The sequence below is a fragment of the Stegodyphus dumicola genome, chromosome 2 (genome assembly GCF_044657685.1).
Source record: "Stegodyphus dumicola isolate Sdum_Otavi_A_Nest chromosome 2, ASM4465768v1".
Classification (NCBI taxonomy): domain Eukaryota; kingdom Metazoa; phylum Arthropoda; class Arachnida; order Araneae; family Eresidae; genus Stegodyphus; species Stegodyphus dumicola.
In genome coordinates this window covers 217733242-217758229 of record NC_140769.1, presented here as the reverse complement: position 1 = coordinate 217758229, position 24988 = coordinate 217733242, and the positions used below count along the sequence as shown (strand labels likewise).

The window sequence follows — 24988 nt, the reverse complement described above, 5'->3', positions numbered from 1 at the left end:
ATAGCTGTTACATTTAGATTTTTTAAAAGAATTTTATCTTAATTATTTGAGTTATGTAGTTGTTATAGTTCTTCAAATAGTTATTTTAAAAATTTCTATTCATTTAATGCTTTAAGCATGTTTATTCATATATATATATATATTTTTAATTTGATATTTTTGCATTTGTATAGCATTTTTTTTTAAAATATACTCTGTGATCCAGTATTCATTATGATGCCTTTGAAAACTGCATTCTGCATTAAAAGAGAAAATACAGTAAAGCATGTTTACATCATTCAGAAAATACGAGGGCTATTTTTTTTTTCAACCTCCGATGGGCTATAAAGAAAAAACGGGTGAATATAGAAAAAAGATTTTATTACCAAAAGTAATGTACAATACAGGTTACTTCTCTACATAATCACCTAGACAATTGACGCATTTGTCATATCTGTGAACAAGCTTTGCAATACCCTCTTCATAATGGCCAATGATTGGAAGTGAGTTGTGACGGTTTCTTTCAGCTCCACGTCATTTTGGAAGCTCTTCCCGCCAAGCCATTGCTTCAGTTCAGGGAACAGATGAAAGTCACTGGGCATTAGGTCGGGACTATATGATGGATGTTCGAAAATGTCCCATTGAAATTGCTGAAGGAGCCGTAGGGTTACATGAGCGCTGTGAGGACGGACATGTTGTGGATCAGAACAATTCCAGAAGTCAGCATGCCTCTTCATTTGTTTTGAATAGCTCTCCGTAAGCATCGCAAAGTTTCACAATATGAATCTGCATTAATTGTTGTTTTGGCTGCATAAACTCCCCAAGCAACACAGCTTTTTGGTCCCAAAAAACAGTTGCCATAACCTTACGGTTGTTAAAGGTTCGTTTGAATTTTTTGGGTCTCTTTGGAGAATTTGTGTGCATTCACAGTTGCGATTGTCGTTTCATTTCGGGTGCGTCATATTGAACTTACGTCTCATAACCTGTCACAATGGATTTCAAAAACTCTTCTCCGTCAGTATTGTAATGGTCAAGAAACTCAAACGCTGCAACCATTCGGCGAGTTTTGTGGTCGTCAGTCAACATCTGTGGGACCCAGCGAGCGCAAACTTTTCTGTAGCACAACTGTTCAGTAACGATAGAGTACAGGGAAGATCTTGAAACTTCCGGAAATTTCATTGATGATTCACTTATGGTGAACCTTCGATTTTGCTTAACCGCTTGGTCAACTCGTTGAACAATGTCGTCTGTAGTGACAGACTTGCGTCCTTCATCATGCACATCAGTTCGGTCATTTTTAAACTTTCGACACCATTCACGAACAACGCCATCACTCATAAAGCTGTTTCCATACACTCGACTCATGCTTCAATGAATTTCCGCTGCACTGTTTCCTTATACCTGCAAGAAACGAATAACAGCTCACAATTCACACTTGGCGGGAGAATAAATAGCGACAGACATGTTTACGCGACTGCAATTCAACAGACAATGGCGTGTTGAATATGCCAGTGACAGAGCGTGTGGAGAGGACGCACACCAACCACCTGCCGCATACCTGGCCATCATACTGTGCAATCGGAGGTTGAAAAAAAAAACAACCTACGTATACGTATAGAGAAGATGCATAGCCTACATTTTAATTTAGAATGATATGCATACAAATAATTTTCCATGGTTTTATCCGTATGGCATTGTTTTACACAATTTTATCATCATGTGCTTAGTTTGTTAAAATATTAGCCGTGTTTTCAAATTAGTTCACATTTTTCATTTTTTAAATTGCTAGAGTCAAATAGTATAACATAAACAAGAGTAATTTTATGCAAATTAATAAATAGAATAAAAATAAATAAATAAAAATTTGTTTAGCTTTTTAATGCCTTGAAGCTTTCTTCTTTATGGTTTATTGCTTCAAAAAAAGCTTAATGCCTTAATGAATTTCTTGAGGTATTCTGCAGATATAAATATTAGCATTCTCCCTTTTTTATTCACTATACTCACTTTTTAAACAACTTGTTTTTTGTGCCATTCTGAGTAGAGGTGTCCACCCTCCATTTCATCAGTAATTTGTTCATGTAAAACAGTGAAGCGATTTTGTCCGTGATGCTGAATATTTTTAGAGGCCAAGCATTTTGAGGGCAGGAGATGAGAGAAAAAGACTAGTTTCATCAACACCAAAAACACTTTTAGCCGATAACCATATATTTCTTTGGATAAATTCATGAATCTTCAAGAAATTCGATTGAGACACCTTTGTTATCCCCATTTATCATATGATATAACATTCTATGAAGTCATTTAAATTTATACAGCCATCCAGTGATAAAGTCATCCTTTGCAGTGTTATTTTGTATGTCTTTTCTGCTTGTATATGACCATTCACTGAAATATTTAATGCTCACTCAGTGAAAACCTCAGGAAAAATTTGAACCTCCAGATTTTTTACCTTGAACACGTAAACACGGGCAAGTCATTTTAGAACAAATTTGGGTTTGTGTCAAAATGTGTATGTTAGGAAGAATGCTATATATACATTTAATATATATCCTAAATCTTGCTTTCAGGACATAGAAAATGCAGGTTGAATTTCATGAATCAGCCGAGTAGAACAGGAGATATAGAATTATCCCCCCTTTTAAGTAGGTGGACATGTGCTAGAAAAATTATATTTAAATTTAATATTTTTTGCTTACATTTTAAATCCGCCTTCAGGAGCAGCAGATTCATTTCACAATATACTCGCATTTTACCTTATTCATGCATTTAGATGGAAAATTCTAGTGCAATTTTGGTTGGTTAATGTGGTATTGAGAAAAAAATTATTTTGGGATAATGAAAGATTGAATGGATTTTAATATAAGTTACATCAGGAAGGGTCATTACATCAAGGATTGTTTTAGCATGAGATGACAGCATTATGTATGGATACGCAGAGCACATTTTTCTAAAGAAAATTTTTTAAAAAATTACATCTTATTAGCAATATTAAAAAAGTTAATAAACATAATTTCAAAATTTACTTACACTTTGGGACTCCAAAGAGAACAACATCCATTGCTTTAAGAGCTATTTTTTGCTTATGTATAGAATCTTTAATTCCAAGATTGTGCGAGATGTAATTATTTGCATTTTGAGCTAAACTATTGAAAAAGAAATTTTTTTTAATCATTCAGAATGTAAATGTGACACTGAAAAAGAATGTTATGCATTCTTCTGTCTTAATGCTACTAGTTAAATAAGTACATTTTGCATACACCATTTCATGCAACATGGTTTTTGAACTACACTGCACTAGAAGTGATATAAAAAAAATTCATTATCTAAAAAAAAATTACATAAACTGAACTTTCTACAGACTACAGAAGCAAAATATTTGAGCATCAAAAATGAACAAATTAATAATAATCAGCACTTAAACTATGTAATTAAAAATAAACCTGTCAAAAACAAAAAAAAAAAAAAAAAAAAGCATTTTTATAAACCTGAAAAACAACTATATAGTTACAGGCGAAATATCGCAGAAAAAAAACAGCATAAGGGGCTCATCATCACCACCAAAACATCATGGGAGACAAGAAAGCAATAAGAAAAATTCCAATTCTAAAACATCATTACAGAAAATATCATGGTAAAATACTACAAATGATTATTCTTTTTTATTTCATTCTGACAACCTAAAACTACATAAGAAGGAAAAAGGCATTGTAAAAAATTGTTTTAACCTCAATTTTAACCTAAGAAACTTAAGTTTTGATAATTCAGAGTTAAGAATTGAAAGTGCTTTCCAAGTAAACTGCTGTACTCCCAAGGAGAAATAAGGGATGAAATTTAATACAGAGTAGTTGGCTGAAACTGAAAAATTGTTTTATGTTAAAACAACAGTTTCAAATAAATTTATTCAGACAACAGAAAAGTGATGATGAGAAGAGTCTCCTATTCTCATGATAATTTGCTTAAATTATGGATTTTGCTGCATAATTTGAAACCAATATTCATTTATTTTTCATTTAATCCTACAATATGTCTGAAAGCTGCTGCTATCTGAAGCTAATAAAAGTAAAAATCTCTTTTGGGTAAATTGTTGAAGTAATCTTCATGATGTGGACAGTGTTGATCATACTACATTGAAACCTCTGCTTAAACTTAGCAGAATAATAAGTCAAAAGGTAGGCTAGAAAGCAGCCTTAGTTTCATATAGCTTTAGAATAAAACTCTATTAATGTATGCTTCTCCTAAATATGCCTTAAAAATTCAGAAAACAACTGCTAATGACCACAATGTCTTCGGACATTTCATAACATAGCGTGTGAGAAGGGGGCCGTGGAGTCTTCTCCTTGCTTTGAATCTATAATTTGTTCAAACTGCTGAGAGTGAAAAAACTACAAATGAAAAAGCAGACTCTACTAGTTATGATCGTCATATAAAACGCTGGTTTCAGATGTAAACAATATAGGCAATTGATTAGAATGGCACTAAGTTATTCTCACAAGCAACAACTAAATAATGGTATATTTTGCTTTGAATTATTAATATATTTAATTGCTATGGCGTGGCAAATAAAGTGATCACTAGGAGTGCTGAAAGGCACCAAAAATGCTAGAGTCAGATCTGATTATATAGGCAAGTACTGCAGTACAAGAAAAGGTGTCCATTACAATGGATTATGCAGCAATATTCCAAATATTTTGAGATCAAGACACAAGAGAAACACACTGACAAGGGAAAATAAAACAGGCAAATCAACAACCTTGTATTCGGGTATCAAGACGCAAGAGAAACACATCAACGTGGAAAATAAAACAGGCAAATCGACAACCTGTACAAAATCTATGCCGAATAGAAGGTTGTCGATTTGCCTGTTTTAAGTTTTGAGATATTTAAAGTTGTCAGACAATTGTAGGAATCTCTTTCAATCTGATGTCTCTAGCATGTTCAATGTTTTTCAACTTAAATATAGATATAACATATTTAAACAATGTGAAAAAGTGAATTATGTATATTAATTCTAAAGATTTAAAATTGCTCCCACATGTATCTCTTGTGAGCTTTTTAAAAGTACATTACCATAACAGATAATTCAAAATATCATAAGGAATGGATGAAGACAATGAATAAGAAAAATTTTCAAAACTACATAAGATTACATATCAAACATTTTTCTTCCTCCCCATGACTATATTTGGATTAAACATCAGAAGTGCAAAGTAAACTTTCAAAGATTTAGGAATAAATTTAGCATTATTCTTTCCACGAATGATGGAAGATAAAAGAACTTACAGTGGGAGAGAAGCTCCAGTGACACCATTATTACGAAAGTTGTGCTCATACTGTGGTAGATCTACTTGTGTTATTAACCATTCTACAGTTTCATCTATGGTCCAATTATGCACTGAAAAACAAAATTTCAGATTATTTAAAAAAAAAAAAAGAAAAAGAAAGAAATATTATAATTAAATTTTCCACAAAAATAATAATTACACTATATTAAAAAATTATTAAATGCTTAATGTTTATTTCATGCTCATTTCACCAACATATTTCAAATACAAGTACAGCAAGGTAAAATCTTGAAAAGCTTCTAGTCAAGCATAATATTACTCTAAATAGTGAATAACTTGATAAAAGCATGGAAACAGCAATTGCCCCCATGACATTTTTTATTTAAATTAGGAAAAATTCATTTTTAATAGTCCAATAAGGAAAGTAAAAATTTAGTGTTAAAGACAGGTATTAAAATGTTTATATATATACAATTTCAAAGTATTTACCGCAGAAAACAGAGATACACACAAATGGAGAAAATATAAGCAATTATATTACCAGGGTTCATACATATTTCTGCACACGGAAATAAAGTTCTTTTAAGGAGCATTAACGAAAAAAATTAAGGACCTATGAGCAAATGGGAACTGAATAAATTCAATTAAAAATATTGTCTATGCCTGAATTTCACTTTAGTAGTACCATCCTAAAAAGATCCGTAAGTAGGATGAATTTTTATTAAACATGAATTAATTAACAAAATTATTAATAAGTTTGAGAATAAAATAAACTTTATAAAATGAATCAAGTAGCATTAAATATTTTACACTTGCAATAGCTGGACATATATATATATATATTTAAATGTTTCATTTTGCCCCATATTTGCTCAGTCCAGAGGTTTAGTAAATAGCTGGTAGATTTTATGTTAAGCGACACAGATTAAAATGAGAAGCAAGATCATAATCAGCATGACTCATTACAAAAGACAGCATGTTGTCACCACTGCTGCTTACTTAGAGACAGACCTGATGATTAGAACAAACCTGAAAGGCCTGATGCAGTGCCGGATCTTTGATTTTTCTGATGTGGGGCATAAGCTAAAACTGCCGCCCTAACCTATCATCATTAAGTTTCTCTAAAAAGTTTTAATTTCTTTAATAAATACAGAAATAGTTACGGTTTGAGGTAAAAATCCAAGCTCCGTTTTATACTAAATTCTTAACGTGCCCCCCTTTTTTTGCTATAAAGGAAAAAAATGTAACGAAGTTACATAATTAGAAATTCATCCCCTCTCTAGGAGAATCGCCTTTCTGGTGAGCTTAGTTTTGGATTCATGCCTAATCCTAACTCTAATCCTGAATGCCTCTAACCCTCCAGTCCTCGCCACCATTCGTTTTCCATTCTAGGGACAATGGGCAACCCCTAAGCTTTTCACTATTCCGTATTATTGCATTACTGGTTAAATTAGGTTGGGTTAGATTATATGAATATGGCAAAGACAGAAGGGCTACCTGCTTAGAGGAGAGGTGCTTCCGTGGAGGAACTTTTTAAAGGAAACTGGCTCGTATTCACATTACACATGAGGAAATCCATGAAGAGAAACCATGCAGCCAGCCTGTTCTTTTGGGTTTGAAACCAGGCAAGGTCAAACTACCAGTATTCCGTGGTCTTAATCACCTGGCCACTGCTCAGGACATTTGTTTGATTATTTAATATGTGTTTCGCCATTAGGCACTGCATGGGAAGGGAGGAATGCCTTGTGGAAAAAAAATTTAAGGAGACTGACTGGTATCTGCTTAGAGGAAAGGTGCTTTCGTGGAGGAACGTTTTAAAGGAAACTGGCTCGTATTCACGTTACACATGAGGAAATCCACGAAAACAAACCATGTAGCCAGCCCGTTCGCCTGGGTTTGAACCCAGGCAAGGTCAAACTACCAGTATACAGCGATCTTAATCACTTGGCCAGTGCTGAGGACATTTGTCTGATTATTTATTATGTGTTTCGCCATTAGGCTCTGGAAAAGGAGGAATATCCCATGGAAAAAAATTTGTAAGAAAAACTGGCTTGTTACACACAGGGAAAATCACGGAAATACTCATACAGCCAGCCCATTCACCTATACTTGACCCTTGGACCGAACTACTAGTGCTCAGCGGCTTTTATTGCTCAGCCACTAATGGAACCATTGCATACAAAATATGGGCTATTGCCGAAAGGAAGTATTCTGAAACGATTATACAGAATATGGGCTATTACTGAGAGTATTCCTGCTTCCTGTCTTGTTTTTCATACTTCCTATGTCATAAGTAATTTTAAGTTCTTACCTGCCTTAACGCTATTAAAATATCACAGAATTAGTAACGAAAATTAAAATTTTACACTGTAAGCCTTTTGTTCAGCAAATAAGTGCATGGAATTGTCATAATTTGATCTGCGGTTCGATTTTCGGCTGTCAGAATCGCGAGACTTAATAAACGCTCTTGCTCACCGATGATTGTAGATATTTTTTAATATATATATATATATATTTTTTCTGAAACTTTGATCTGAATAGGTTGAAGTGTTCAAGATTCGTCCTTAAACAGTTCATCAGATTGCTTTTTGTGCTTTTGAATTCTTTATTTGTCAGAATAGACTCAACTGCAATTTTTTCGGCTACTGTTTTAGACTCTTGTATCCAATATTCCATAGGATTTTTCTCTAGTCTTTTATAATCCCTCAGTTTTGGTCAGTTCTTTCGTTAACTACACAGAACGCGGAAGAGGAATTCCTTTTGAATTTCTATATTTACTCGATTGAATTCTGGAAAAATATTTGCTCAAATATTCAGGTTGAGTAAATTCAAATTTTTCACAGTATGTAACAGGTGTCCTACCTCATGCTTTGATTCTGCATCAAGAGAAATATCTTTAATTTTTTTTTAATATTTGAATATTTCCGGTAAATTCATTAGAAGGATTTTCACAGCCACATATTTTTCTGACCATCTCATCTGGCTGCTTCCTTTTAAGTTGTATTTTGTACATTTTTTATTAATATACTGTCGAGTAGTGCATCCAACAAAAAAGCGAAGTATTTTCTGAGTAATTCCAAACAGATTAACTGCTTCTGGGCACAAAGAAGCAGAATGCATACTGACAAAATACGAGAAGTGAGCCAAACATGGCACAAATTCATCCAGCTTATTCATTTCTGTAATTCTAGCTTGTACTGTTTTAGAAATGCCAGCCATATCAGAACCATTGTCATAAGACTGACACCGATATTGTCCAATATCAAACCATCAAGTGTCAATTAAGACACTAATTTTCTACAATGCGTTTAGAAATACATTCTCCTATCTTTCCACCAACTTCTATAAAATCAATTAAATTTTCTTTTATCTCACACAATCACCCTACGTTTTTACGTATTGAGTCACCTGGCGCAATTTTTTTCTGTATGAGACACATATGGGGTAAATATGATTCCTTTCCCTTTGTTAGGTGCTTTGACTTGTTAGGTGCTTGTAATTAAGAGTTGAGTTATGTTTGGCAAGCGGAGAGATTAACTTCAGAAAATTTCCTTCGCTACGTCGAGGACACTTTGTGAACAGGCTACTTGGGATTTCATCAGACCCAAGAAAACAACGACAGAATGTTGAAAGATATAGTACCGCATCCATGACTAAATAGAATTTTTCTCCATTTTTCTTTCTCTGTATGAATGAGTCGCTCAGTGTCGTGATTGATGCCTTGGCACGATTTCATGTGTTGTACTCGAATTTTCCACTTAATCATGCACCTCTGTGGATTCCAAACGCTTCGCGCTCAGTTAAACTTGCTAAAACATTTTTCCAATTAATGAATCTTGTTGTATGGTGTAACGGCAGCACCATGTTTCTGATAAATCTTGCAGGGTGTACAACAAATTGTATTCTTGTTCTTGGTTTTAGAATACGTAAACCAAGATCTAAGCTTTTTATTATTTATTAATGTTCTGTATAACATGTCAAATGTCTGCCATGACGTTCAATGGGATTGAGGTTTCCATTTTCCCGGATGTTTAGCGGCTAATAATACCGATTGACTGCTTACGAAAGATTGTTGGTGACCGTTCATTTTTTTTTTATGACCAGCCAATTGCATGCGTCTAACAAATCAAAAATTTTTAGTTTTTCGTCTTTCTGCTGCCCACTTTCATCTAAATGAAGAGATCTTTATATCATGGTTTCATGTCCTCCAGTTATTCGTTTGATGTCGACAAAGAAGTTTATTCTTTGAAATGCTGACAAGTAGATTGTTTAGGGATGATATATGTAGTCATGTTTGGTCGTGCAGATTGCAAAAAATATTAATTTCCTCTAGAATCCCTCACGATGCACAGATGGTTCCTTTTAATCTAAATGAAATTCACTATGAATTTCCTTAATAAGAATAACTAAGAATTGACATAATTACACTGAACAGTCCTAAATAAATGGTCGTGTGTTGCTAAATATAGTGCAGCTATTAAAAGCATATCTTTAAAAAAAAAAGTGCAGAAGAGACCTTGGAAAAGAAAAAAACAGAAATAATAAATCTAGCTTTAAAATCCAACATGCGCTCCACCGTTCTGAGTCAAACCAAAGGTGAGCCTAAGTTGCCAACTAGCTGCAAAAAAATCTAAATGCCTTGCTTCAGCTTGAAGACATAATATCTGTGTTTTGTATATACTCGATGAATATTAATTTGAATTATTTCATTTGTCCAGGATGGCCCAAAGTTAATATTTTGGATTAACTCTTAAAAAATAGTTACAATGCTTCTCCATTTCCCAGCAGACTTTGCTATGGGAACCAGTTGAGTTCTTCTATCTATCGTTCTATTTATTATTTGAATATACCCAGCCTAAACAGCAAATGATACAGGGACTCCAGATGTTACTGATAGGGTCAGTCTGATTCTATCAGTGACACCTGGAGTCCCCCTATAGGCCTCTTTCTGATCTTGTATTTATAGTTGTTATCGACTGTACTTTATTTTAACTCATGTTTCTTTAAAAGGGTTCTTAGTATTTAATTACAAATCTTCTTAAAAGAGGTTTTTAAACTTGGCCTTAAAACTATTAACATTGTACTAAAATTAGAGAACTGTTTTAGCGAACAACATACCAAAACGATCCAGCGTTATATTTGAATTTGCCGCCCTGAGAAGTTGCTGCCTGGGGCAAGAACCCCGGCTTGCCCCCCGCTAGATCCAGGACTGGCCTGATGCAGGCACAGTTACCAAGTTTTGAAAGTTAGTTGGGCTCTGTCTGACACAATTAGTGTCGTAGCTTTATGTAGAGTTCCAGCGATTGTAACCCAGTTAATATACTTTAAGGTTCCAATAAGCTGCTAAAGCACCACAGGTGATAATTATTTTAATTATTATTTTAAGTCTCACTAGATGCCAAGAATAAGTTTTACATGAAGTTTTACATTTTTCTGTTTTATTCTGTGACCACGGTAAGGATTAATGAAAGGCAATAACTAGCTTTAATATGCAGAGATAATTTTTAAGGGTCGGTTAATACTTAGTTATAAATAATTAAATTAGGTAGTTAGATAACTTTAGTCATTATGGATTTACATGGCTACTATTAAATTTTACTTATGGTTTAACAATATTTTTTTAAAAAGTTCTATTAAAATCACAATATAATAAAATTTCACAGTTTAAAATACATGTAATTTATGACATTGATTCTTAAATGATATTAGGATAATTACACATTAAAAGCTACAAAACATTTATGTTTTCAACACTCAACAAAATATTTATGTGTCTTTTTAATTTGAAGCCTTCCCAGACATTTTGGCTAATTTATGTCAATTTCCTTCTTTTCAAGCAATTTTCCTAACAATTAGAAATTTGTCTCACTATGCAAAACAATGTTCTCACTAGTTTCTGTGAGCTTTATCTCCTAACTTGTCAACCTCCCCACAATGTAACTATGGAGATTTACTTGATCTGGTAAAAGTTAAATAGTCCAAAACCTCCCGACAGTCGTGCAGCAAATTATCACTATGTCTGAAAGTAACTACAATGTCAGACAAAGGTTTAAATAAGTCTTTTATTTAAAAAGAACATAGAACATAAAGGCATGTTCTAATGCTAACAAAATCAATTACAGTTTGTGGTGATGTAATGTTAAACAAGAACAGACAAATTCAAACTAAAAATTTGGACTAGTGGTCAGTGCTTAAATTGCACCAGAGTCCATGGGAGACCGGCTCCGGTACTTCTCAATTTGTAAGATAAATTCCAATTTTAGCCGGAGCGCACCGGAGCCCTAAATAAGATGAGCTCCGGAACTTCTTTTTATAAACAGAACCACAATTTAAAGGGAAAATTTAGAATTCCTAACCTTTTACTTTAACAATAATCAGACTTTGCATACTCTATTTCCCTAGAAATACGAACTCATGAGAACATGAGACGTTCAAGTAAAGACCCCTCACTCACATGCGGAAACCTTTCCCTTTAAGAAGGGCAATAAATTTGGGGGAGTTTGTTTAGGAATGCGTAAATTTCTCGCCATGCCATTGTAGCTACTGTATTGTTATCAATGCTTACAGTTAGTTATCCTCGCAGGAAGGAAAATTTGTGTTCTTAAATGTGTGTTAAGTGACAGCGAGTAAAGTAAGAGTGAAATACTGAGATAAACTGCTCAAGCACGTCCTATACATCGTCTTCCCACAGTATCCACTAATAGGGGGAAAAGCGTAAACAGCAACTTAACATTCATCCTTAGGAGTCAGATTCAGGACTCATTTTACCCCTTACACACATCTGCTTAATGGCTATAATTAAATCAGCAGAGAGCCGCGGTCAAAGAGAACGTTCTATCTCACCAAAATTCCCCTCACTTTTTGTTTCCACCCACTCATACCCTACCGCCCTCATTCTGTTGCCCCCTTTTTATAGTATTAACTTAATTTTAATCAGCTATACTTTAAGTATATTTAATTTTTTGTGATGATAAGAGCTTAAATTGGGCCGGAGATCACCGGATCCTGGCCTTGATGCTTCTTAGTTTTTGTAATGAATCATAATTCTTGCCGGAGCACACTGGAGCCCTAAATTAGAAGGCTGCGGCACTTTACTTACGTAACTGAATAACAATTTAAGCAGAAATTTTATCTCTAAAATTTTATTTTAACAATAAAATTATATTAAAAATTGCTTATTAAATTTCAATTTATCTCTTTACATTTTATATAATTTTAATTATTTAATTACTTCAATCTTTAATTATTTCAATAAATAATAATTATCTAATAATCATCAATTAAATTATAATCAATTATACAATAATTACTGATTAAATAACAATTTATAAACATTAATTAAATAGCTATTAATTAATTTGATAGTAATTAACTATTTAATTAAAGTCGATTCAATAGTCATTTTATTTATTTATTTACTCTTGTTCCTCTTTGCTGACGGTCTTCCATAGGGCTCCGGCACTTCTAATCTTAGAAATTAAGCCCTGCTAGTGGTCAAAGACTATGCAATTAACTTTTAATTTAAGCTGGTTCAGTAACTCTATCGTATGAAAAAATAGAAATAGGTAATTAAAGTAAAGGTTGAAATCATAAACAACTGGGTAATTTACATAATAATTACTGCACATATCTTTGAAGAATAATTTTCTTTATGTATTCAGTTTCTTTCTTCAACACGTCCTTTTCATTTTAGAATTTTTGGATTTAATTAAGGATTTCTATTAGTCTAAAAAAACTAAATGCATTTAGAATGTATAGAAAAAGCTGCTAATTTTATTTCTTTAGTAATATGAACATTCAGAAGAAATATGAAATATATATGATAAGGATTGGTTATCAGAATTTTTAGAGCTTATGTGGCAGAATTTTTAGAATTTAGTGACAAGCCCAATAACAAAATCTAGAAATGTCAAAATTTTTAAAATTTAGAGTAGGCATCAGAAATAGAATTTAGAAAGGCACTAGGCAGCAGAATTTAGGATTCACAGAGATTGCATCAGGTGTGAAAATGCCTAGCGCCAGCTCTGAGTATGATGCATTAAAAGATATTAGATGAATCTTTTAATGCTAGCCAGATCTAGCATTAAAAGGTTCATCTAATATTTAAATATTAGATGTTAAAGATTCATCTAACATCTAATCTTTTAAATTGTCAATTTTTAATTTCTTTATTAATAAAAAAATTCCTTTCTATAATGCCTGTCCATATATGATAAGATTAGAGTTCACTGCTCGACATGAAACACCAAGAAGGAGTTGTCAGAAAGTGATGAAATTTGGAAAAAAAGACAGAGACAGCAAGCAGCAATAAGTGATCTTTATTTCAAAACGATAGTCAGAATACAGAGCGAGAACGGTGTCCGCTCAGTAGGATGTAGGACCACCGCGGACAGCGATGCACGAAGAAACACCTCTAAGGCATAGAGTCAATAAGAGTGCGGATGGTGTCCTGAGGGATGACTCTCCATTCCCTTTCAACCATTGCCACAGTTCATCTTCTGAACGAGGCAGGGGCAGAGTCTGCAAACGCCGTCCAATCAAATCCCACACATGTTCGATTGGTGACAGGTAGGGAGAGTACGGTGGCCAGGGAAGCATCTGTATACCTTGCAGAGCATGTTGGCAGATGCGAGCACTGTGTGGTCGGGCATTATCCTGCTGAAAATTGCATTAAGCAGCCCTTGAAGGTAGGGGATTGCCACCGGCCACAGTACATCATCAAAGTATCGTTGGGCCGTCATAGTGCCCTGAATACGAACTACAGGGGACCTGGAATCGTAGGCAATAGCCTCCCAAACTATTATGCCACGGTGTCGCGCGGTGGGGCGTTCCACAGTTACTGCCGGATTAGATCTGTCTCCATGTCGACGTAACACATGTATGCGGCAAATGTCACTGGATAAACAGAAGCCTGACTCATCTGAGACCATGACATTTCGCCATTCTGTCTTTCACATCGCTCCAGTCTGGCACCATTCTAAACGTTGGCGACTATGCTGTGGGGTCACTGGCAGTCTTCTTAACGGACGCCATGAGTGCAGGCTACGTTCAACCAATCGACTGGAAATGGTTCCCATCGAGATGGGTAAGATCCAGGATATCTTGCACATGCTGCAGAATCATGGTACAAGTGACTTGTGGGACTGCCACAGCTTGTCGGCGGATGCATCGATCCACGCATGCTGACGTCACTCTGGCTGCACCTGCACCCCTCCTTCTTCCCACATTTCCTTGTTTCAACCATAGTTCGCCATAGCCGATACACCGTGCTTGCATCCATGTGGGTATCAGCCACGATTTGACGTAAGGACCAACCCGCCCTTATCAGTCCGATCACCATTCCCCTCGTAAAATCGTCTATCTGCTGGAAGTGCCTTCATTGATGGTGGCCTGGCATTCTCTCCTATTACACGTATCCTCTGGGACCAAAACCAACTTTCTTCGATAATTCATCTGGCAGAAATAACAACATGAATATTGCCCATTTTGCACGCAACTTCCCTTATATCTTACTTAACATGTGTCAGATAGCTGCGCATTTCACATCATTCGCATAACACAGTGACGTGCATCTATTCTAAAATCTGCATAAATTTCTGACCACTCCTTCTTGGTGTTGCATTTTTAATGTCGAGCAGTGTGTTTTTGGTGGTGGTGTGATGTATTTAATTATGGCAAAGCACACTAGGGCTATCTGCCTCCTAAAGGGAGGGATGCCTTCGTGGAGGACTTCTAAGGGAAACAACTGGCTCGTATATACGTAACATACGGGGAAAACCACGAAAACTCCCATGCAGCCAGCCCGTTCGTGAGATTTGAACCTCGGACCGAACCTACCAGTGTTCAGTGACTTTACCGCTCAGCCGTTGGTGGGCAGTGTATTTTTGGTATTTCCCATGCTTGTGTCTAGTGAAAAGTAGAGAAAATAAAGGGAAGGTAAACATATTAATAAAATGATTCTAGTATCAGAAGTAAAACATTCAAATATTATGTTTTTGTTGTTCTTCCAGATGTTCTCCACAAAGTAAGAAATTCATTGCAAAGTTTCAATAAAATACATCCATTATGTGCTAATACTATGGAGACATTTTTTCATTTTGTCACATACTTCTGGAATCTTCTAGAACCGTGAGTCTATAAATCTTGCCTTCAATTCCTTCTAAACTTTCCAAGCTGCAATGTGTAAAATTCTAAAGAAAAATTACCCTACCAATTCTGTAATAGCAAAAAGCCAGAAATATTTTTAAAAAGAAAAAAAAAGGGGGGAGTGTAAAATTAATTTTATAGAGAAAACTGATGCATATTCTGAGAATTCTGAGAATTACATGGGAAAAACTCTTACTGCGAAAAAATTAAAAAGAAGATATTTTTAATTAATTGCATAGCTAATTCTGCTTTTGATAAGAACTGTTTCAGAAATTTTGCTTTATAGCATTATGCCTCGTTTATTTTTCAGATTCAAATATTGTATAATAAGTTGCCAAAATGGAACTTTATAATATGACAGCGAAAAATAAAAATGTTTTATTTTAATGTTATTTTTTAAATATAATTTCAATATATTACCCTTATTTTAACGAAATTTATCAATGTTACAATGTTTTAAAAAAAATCGTCGAAAAATTCCCAGATCTCGGAATTAAAAATTTTCTATAGAAACTGATCTTAAAATCGCCAAAATAATGTTGATAAGTCGCCAAATTCAGAACCGTTAAATAAAAGAATTCACATCACCAAAGAGTTGTTTCCATATTGTGTCACCACATTGTTTAAGAGCTCTTCATTAGAAAAATTGAATTTCGAAATGCTTATGTCTCACTTCTTGCTTAGAAACTCGTGTATCCCACCATTTATATTAGAAATAGGAACAAATTATAACCCATTCAAAAGATAAGCATATATGTCAGTGATTAGCCAAAAATATTCCTCCAAAATGGTAATTGACACTTTAAATTACAGTTGTAAAAACAGGCAGAATTTTCAGATAATTAAAATTAAGGACCTTCTGCCGATTTCGGACGAAAGTAAGGACTTTTAAGACCAAATATCGACTAAAAAAAAAAAAAACTAAGGACTCTTAAGGACCGTACGAACCCTAATTACTATACAGCGTTAATTAAAATGCAATTTGTAAAATCCAGCAATAATTTACATAGGTTATAAAAAAAGAAATGAAGCTTGCAGCCATAATAATGCTTTGTTTTATTCGAAAATTTTCAACTTGTTAAGTTTTTGAAAACTTCAAAAAATGATTAATAAGTGGATACCAAATACTCAGAAATTGGCATTTCTCCATACATGTAGAATTATGCAAAAAAAGATTGCAGCATAAGGTCTTACTAACACTGTTTTTTAATTTCCAAATTTCTCATCAGAACAGGAAATATTGTGCTTGCAGCCAGTAATCCATGATATTCACCACTGTAGAATATCTGTTTCTTGAATTCATAACATCATCTTAAATGTTTTGGATTTTTCTATATAGAAGAGTTGAATAATGCCTGAATTGATTATAAGCCTTAAGTTATTCATGTCCTGCTTTATAAGTAATAAAATAAGTTATAAACTTCAGGAAATGCTAACCTATGCTAATGCAGAAAATGTTGCAAAATATTTTTCAAATTGGCTGAGAAATTTTATGGTAAATTTCATTACAATGAGAACAGTTATTTTTATTCAAAACTACAAAACTCACTAAGAGGATAAAATGTATCAATCAAAAATTTATTACACTGACACTGCTATCATCTACAGAAATTTCACCAAGATAAATGAATACTGTGTTCAAATATACATAAATTTATTTAAATATTTTACATTTATTGAATACCTAAAATGCATTATTCTAATGACAGAAATATCTAACCGTTAGCTGAGAGCAGGCAGTAAATAGTAATAATTTAGCCAATATGTTTCTAAATTTAAATAAAAAATTTAAAATGCCTTTTTTTATGCAGTCTATTTTTTTTTTTCATTATTTCCAGCAGGAAGTTTATTCAATAAATAATTTTTTAATTAAAATATAGAGAACGAAACTGTAGTTAATAACTTGAATTACCTTCTGATGTCTTCCATGCTTGCCACAGCTCATCTACATTTATGTATTTGTCATTCCCATGAAACTCTTTGTGGCGTTCATAACCATTTTCGTATTGAAGCTCGTCTCGTAAAAACTGAAAAATAAATTGTAATATTTCACTCTAAAAACAATCTTCAAGATTCCGTGAGAGTAATGTATTATATTTGCTTTAAAATGTTTCTTTTTTAGTGACAAACGAATTGTAAATAATATCATTTACTGGAAAGGTGATGAGTGGATGAAAAAATGTATTACTGTCGCCACCTGTTGGCAAGAAGGCACCAAACTGGACTCGAGTCGTAGACCCTCGGGTTCAGTATATACTTTTAGCACGTAAACCCAAATTATATTCAGTATTAATGATTAATTATGGGGATGTGTTTATCGCCAGAGAAATGTCAAGTTTTCGATGCGCTGTGTGGCATTACTTAGGCACTATCAATTGAAAGGCAGAGTAAAAAATGCTCACACTTATACATGTGAATTATAAAATTGGTGTATATTAATTAAGAAACAATGACATGTATATTAATTAATAATGTTAATAATAATTTATCAATAAAATGTATATTAATTAAGAAGCAATAACAAACATTTGTTGTATTAACATATAAACTTTCGAGCACATTTTGTAGATAAAAGTTAGCATTTAATCACATTTTTCTTACTTATTTCTGGATGAGCTTCTTCTTTTTTTAAACATAAATGTATGCTAAACAAAATGCGATGCACCCCTTATATTTCGGGTTAGATGCACCAAACAGAATTTGGAAGTTAAGTAAGCAAAATTGAAAAGTTTCATGTTTATTAATATCATTTTGAATGTTGTAAAAATAATTTTTAAAATCGCTATTCCAGTCGAATCAAAAAACAATTTATTGGAACAATAAATATAGCTTACAAACAAACGAACAAATATCATTGGTATTATTTCATTAACAAAACAAACACCTAAGAGTAATTATATTTTGTGTAATTAACCCAGTCTTTCGAGAACAACATAACTAACTTTTACTTAAGAGCAGCAAAATTTTCTTTTAGAGACAGTCAATAAAATGTAATTCTTACCAATGATTCATTCACATACTTTATCTTAATTAAACAAGTCAATCTAATTCTTATTTCGTAAAATATATCATTTCTGTTTAATTTAAGAATACGTAAATCATAAAAATGACTTCTGAAGGTATTGGAATTATTTCCAAATAACTGATTAAAAACAACTAAATATTTTACAGACAGACGTAATTTTGAGTTGTCACATTTAAAATTTTCGAAGGGTTCAACAAACAACTAGTTAAAAATAAAGAGGGAGGCCTAGTTAATCAAAATAATTTCCATCAACATCAAAACATTTCTGCACTGGTTACAAAATCATTAATACCAATTTTGACATACTGCGATTCACTAGAAGTTAAAAAGCCTCCAAAACTTTGTTTACTGTAGAACCATTGCTCATATTTTTGAAGAACTTCCCACTGACATATAAAGGCGTACTAGGTCATATTTTGCCAGGGCATTACTTCCTGAACTTTGCGGATGGAATCTGTATTTCTTTAATTTTCATTATCAGAAATAGGAAGAAATTGAAGAAATATATATGGCAAGTAAGGGCCACATTACAGGGCGTGAAAAACTGTTATACGATCAAAGATAGTGAGTGTGAGCGAACGCTTCTTCATGGCGGAGAATTTGTTTGCAGAAGTTTCCGTCGCATGTGTTTTTTCAGCCGCCGCATGTTTCAAAAAGGATTTGGCTTGTAAATGTCAAGTTCACAGCACACGTGCCCCCCTTGAAGGTTTTTATAGTGATGGACGATAAATATCTTAAAGCACATTAAACGCAATATTGCCTATTATCTATAGAAATTAATACCCTGGAATGCAGCATAGCTTAGAAGTGCAATCCAACGTTGCAACCAATACTGGATAAGTCACACATGTCAACCAATATTCCCTAAGACAGAAACCTTCACAATAATGCTCCAGTATAAAAATATCGATATATTTTAACTGATCATCATAAAGATACCAGCAATCTTATGCTATCAGGCCTTTTGTTTGTTTTATTAATAAAAAAAATTAATAAAAGCCCTACTTGCATAAGGATGCTTCTTCATAACGGTGCCAACACGCTTATGCAGGTCAGTTAATTTTTTATCGTTTCAGAAATCGTATAAAGGATGTTGGCATTTTTACGAAGCCCCCCTTCCAAAGCTAAAAACTGATCATTTTAAATGTGAGACATATTTACGCCGGAGCATCTTATTTATTAACTGGAGAGAAACAGCATATGCTTGCATAACTGTTCAGCACTCTTACAAAAGTGATCTGTTCAGAATTGGTGTGGCCAATGTTACACATTGTGATTGATAAACGTTAAATTTGATAGACATTCGCATTATTTTGGTGAATTTTTTGAGTAACACGTAATTTGCATCTGCTTATTTTATTTATAACAGAAAAGTTATAGTCTCCAGTTCGCAATTAGTCATGACGAAGTTTAAAAAAATATTTTAAATGTTTCTTTTTGGATCGTTTAAATAAACACAAAATTCAAATAAAGTAATTTGCGTGAGAAATTTTTTTTAATTCAATGGCTCTACTAAAAATTACAGTTAGTATTTAGAATTAATCCCCCTCCCATCATGGATGGTGAACCTTTTCGCATTGTACACTTAAAAATATGGCATATAACTTTCGAGTCAAAAGGCTTTCATGTTCTGCGAAAAATGAAAGCTAAAACATAAAAAAATGCACCATAAAATAAAAAAATTACACATTTATATGATTAAGTTAATGTAATATAAAATTATTTTCCGCATTATTTTCCTTCATTAAGCGCATCGCTAAATATATCCCCCCCCCCCACAAAAACCATTGATGACTTTCTACAGAATTCCAAAAAGATACTTCGAGAAGACACCTTGGTTTTGCGTTAATGATTTTCATTCTTCAAAACTGCTGTAACGGCTGTTATGCAGTGAAAAGGATTTGAGACAAGGAGGTGATTTGAGACATTCGAATAAGAACTGAGAGAAATATTTTTCCGTACTATGTCACCATGTGAAGCATGATCTGCGATCCCTTTTGTCACATTCAAGAATGTCAGTGACATAGGTTCCAAATAAATGTATATGCAATTTTATTTTATCTTACTGCGGTTCCGAAATCCGAAAATCTTTGTAAATCCATTCCAAAAATTTTTAACCACTTCAACGTACTTTTCATGATATGTTGCCTCAGGCGGGTTGGACAACAGGGAATTGGAAAACTCATCGGTTCTTTCGTAAATAAACTAAACCTTTGCATGAGCATAACTCATTAGTGAGATGATTCCTTCCTGTAATTTAACATTTAAATCCATAAGATGTTTAATAATTATCTATCAGTAATGCCAAGCCAACTGCTTATCGTCCATCATTCTTAAAGCTTGTATCTTTTCGTTCTGTTTCCAAAGTTTTTATTTCTTTTAAGCCTTGTCTACAATACAGACAATGTGATTGTCCTTAAGTCATGAATAAAGGTGAAATAAATTACACCGTTATCGAATAATTTTAGTTTCATAAAAATTTTTCATTTAAAGGTCTTTACTGTAACTGATAGCATCGCTTGGCAAACCAAACCACATTTTTATATGGTCTGGTATAATTTTGGCTGATAACCTTCTAATGATTATATATTACCGTGTACCGTGTCCATAAGTCTTTAGCCGGCCTTTTATTGTAACCGTTGGTTGTAGACATATACTTCCTCTTACAAAAGTGTTTTAAACGACGCAAAGATTCATGATTTTGTATTTTTAAATTTAAAAAAAAAATCCGTATAAAATACGAAGTCCTTAGTTTTTACATGTTCTTCCGATACCTGTAGTTATGTTCAGAAAAATTTAGTATTCTTTATAAAAAGTAAAACGTGAAAAATTTGACTCCCATAAGACAAAAAATTTTAAAATCTGCAATATTCGACGTCATTTTGAATTTGCATTCCGGTGTCGGTTAATAAACACAATTTATAATTCATTACTAAAGTACACTTTTTCCCCTTTTTTATTAATGAAAATAATTTTACGAATTGGCTATGCGCTAATACTAAAGCCCACTAATGTTGTCAAGGGCATGAATTCAATACCTTTTTGGTTTGGTTTGGTTTGGTTTATTTAATTATGGCAAATCACACTAGGGCTATCTGCCTAAGGAGAGGGATGCCTTCGTGGAGGACTTTTCTTAACTGGCTCGTATACACGTTACACTTGGGGAAAACCACGAAAACGCCCATGCAGCCAGCCCGTTTGTGGGATTCGAACCTCGGACCGAACTACCAGTGTTCAGCGACTTTACCGCTCGGCCGCTGGTGGGCCCAGTATCTTTTGGGAACAATATCAGTTTTTTGAAAGAATAATAATAATGATGATCAAAATTTTTCACAATAATCTGTATAGAAATGCTCTTATTATCATCACAAACCGTTTTCTCAGAGATATTTTAAGTACAAATTCAAACATTTCGCTCAGTTTCTGAACGGCCTGAATATTTAATCAAACATTTCAGTTATTTCTTGTTGTGTGGAAATGAAACTTTTTGTGTTTCATTTTTTAAAACGTGTACAAAATTTTCTAAAGATAGGCTGGTGGAAAGTATAAAAAATTAGACTTAGTAATTTTTAAAAAATCGATTTCTTTAAATTTAAATACACAAAAACATAAATCTTCGCGTTATTTAAAACAATTTCATAACTGGAAATATACATCTGTGACCAACGGTTGCGAAAATAAAAGCCGGATAAGGGTATAGTGGACAAAAGGTGTACTTAGTTTTTACATTGCTGATGCGGTTTTTCCTTATTTCTAATCATTTTATTTTTCACAAATTTCATTACTGTGTTTAAGCTTGCAACTATTTTAGATTTTTAATAAGAACTAGGTAGACCATTATGTGGCTCACAGTCTTCAATTAGGTTGGACAACACTGATTTAGACCAAATATGTTTAAACCTTTTTAGCTGATGGCACAATATACTTCAGCACATTTTCAGTTTGCCGTACACTATTTTATATTTTCTTTTATTCCGACTTCTTATAACAAAATTGTTCTTAGTTCTTTTCGGACTATAGTTTTATAGTGTTATAATAAAAATGGTACTGAGTTTTCATAATCATAACTCGCTTTCAACGATTCTTGTAAATAAAGCTGTGGCACGCTATTTGAGAATCGCTGATATAGAGCTATGATTAAAACACTAAAACAGATTTTGGTGAATAATCAGTGAATTCACAAGGATGCAACCCCAAAATATGATACTGGCATCATCACCATGAAGATCAATTTTAAATTGTTCTCTTAAGCTACCCGCATATTACAGAACGATAACAGGATCTTCGCTTACCTTATTAAGCAAAAAAGTCAACTAAACATCTTATGTACAGATGCCCCGTCATAACGGTGCAGTCAAATTAACCCTTTGACACTGCTTTATTCTTCACGTGAGCGCCGTACAGCCGCAGAATGACGGGCCAGATAAACGAGATTTCATTTTTCTCGTTGTTAAGCACGAACTAGGTATGAAGTTTCTGCGAGTGTTGGACATATGCGATAGAAATTATTTCCGAACATAAACTGAGACAGCAATAAACAGCCAAAGCCTTCGACGAGCGTGCATTTACATCCACTGGTAACACCGCCCGATGCACATATGCGCCCGTAGGCCACACCGATAGTTTTTGCTGAACGCATATATGCGCTGGTAAGCCACACCAATAGTTTTTGCTAGACGCATATATGCGCCATAGCAGTCAAAGGGGTAATGTTCGGCAGCTCGGAAACCTTAACAAGAATGTTCTTTAAAGCAGTTCACCTTTACGAAGGTCTACCCATTTCAAAATTAAAAGCTGATCTCCTTAAACGTGTTCACACTTTGATGCTGGATACCTTACACATATTTCGGAGTTGGAAACATTGACTAATTTGCGTAACGGTACTAGCACTTTTATGAAGTCGGAACTTTTCAGAATTGATATATGTAATATTATTCTGCTTGGTATTGATGCACACAAAATCTGGACGGTATTGACACTATGCCGTGGAACATTCGGGAGCATTTTTAATATAAAACTGTTTACTATTTTAAGTTTTATAAGATATTTTTCTAATGTTCTTTTATTCAAAAGGACAAATATAATTCGCACACTTTGAGGGCTTCTTTGGCAGAAAATTTATAAAAAAAGTACTTTTATAAAAATGGAATTAACACTTTAATTCATCAAGATACTCACAATTTCTTTCCAACCATAAAAAATACATAAAAACCCCCAAGCAGAGACAAACATGACGTACTTACAAAATAAACTACAATGTAAAAAACTTGAGCTGTTAAAGACTGCCAGATATTGAGCAAGCGTGATATGAAATAAAACAAGTGCCTCTTTTATAAGCGTACGTAAATAGAAAGAATTTCATAAAGACAGAATTATCTCTTTCCGAGCAGAAGAAATCCTTAAAAAAAATTATGCTGATGGAATTAGGATTCTTTCATTACCCTCCCACCACTTCTAACCTTGGAGTGCACGAAACTGAAGATATTTAATTCAGGATGGAAGCATCGTAGGGGTAACGCTTTTCTTTTAGATGGATTGCCGAGGCGAGCGTAGCAGTTCAATCACGTCATTCGCAAGGTAGACCTTTCCACAATGGGCTGCCGGCCAGAAAGAAAGAAAACCAACTTAAAAGGTGGTTATTTTCAGTTCCTGGTGCATTGGATCTTGATGGAAAACGCAATAGCACCTTCTCTAATATATACAAAAAAGTTAAGTCTACAAAAGATTTGAAACATTGAAAGAAAAATAGACCACATTCCTTGCAGCTATCGAATACAAATCCAACGAAAAACCTTCCGTATATCATGTCAAGGATTTGTGGAGTAGTCTGTGAACAATGCGACAGTAGCCTTCCAAACGAAGGTCTGTCTAAAGGCCAATAACAATAGACTGGTGGCATGAAAGCGTAAGCGAGTCTGTCTCTGAAAAATATTCCGAGCATGCTTCTTTTACAGTTTATTAGCCCACAGCATAGACCTTTTAAAATAGGTGTGCGATGCGCTTTAATACATGCGTATGCACAATGAACACCACAGATGACAACTCATTGCTAAATCTTTTGGCCTTGTAGAACTAATAATTTTTGAACAACATAAGTAACTGAAATACGAGCAACAGCGCAACAATAATATAAATAATTTTTTTTATTGGCATCAGTTTTGAAGTGTATGAAAAAAAAAAAAAAATTCAAACCGGATTTTCATCTCAGAATAGCAGGAACTGAAATGGAACCTTTCCGTTGAAAGGATTTTGTTTTAAATTCAAGCGTAACATAATAAAGATATAAATATTTACGATCACGGGCTTTTCTTCAGTCTGAAAGAAATGAATGGAAATATTTTTGGTTTGGCTTCTTTTTAGAGTAGCCAAGAATAAATAAAAAATTCCTTAGAAAGAAGCAGTGCTAAAATGTAAACCAAAGAAATGAACTTTTGCCAAGAATAATGTCATTAAAATGCAATGCAGTTTTCCAGCCAAAGAACCAAAATTCAATAAATGTAAAATTCTTTCTTCGTAAACGGCTTAAAGATCTCTCCACAGAAAAAGTAATAAACGG

At 33.7% G+C, this 24988-nt stretch overlaps 1 protein-coding gene across 4 annotated transcripts in view; it reads right to left on the bottom strand.

Annotated features, from left to right (window-relative positions):
• LOC118195044 (stromal interaction molecule homolog) overlaps nucleotides 1-24988 on the bottom strand; it is a 175490-nt gene that overhangs the window by 36525 nt on the left and 113977 nt on the right. For all 4 annotated transcript variants that reach the window (XM_035366274.2, XM_035366275.2, XM_035366276.2 and 1 more), the window contains exons 3-5: nucleotides 17320-17434; nucleotides 5260-5371; nucleotides 3007-3122 (exon numbers count right to left, since the gene is read on the bottom strand). In XM_035366274.2, the coding sequence (XP_035222165.1) occupies nucleotides 3007-3122; nucleotides 5260-5371; nucleotides 17320-17434 (343 nt within the window). The remainder of the gene's footprint in view (nucleotides 1-3006; nucleotides 3123-5259; nucleotides 5372-17319; nucleotides 17435-24988) is intronic.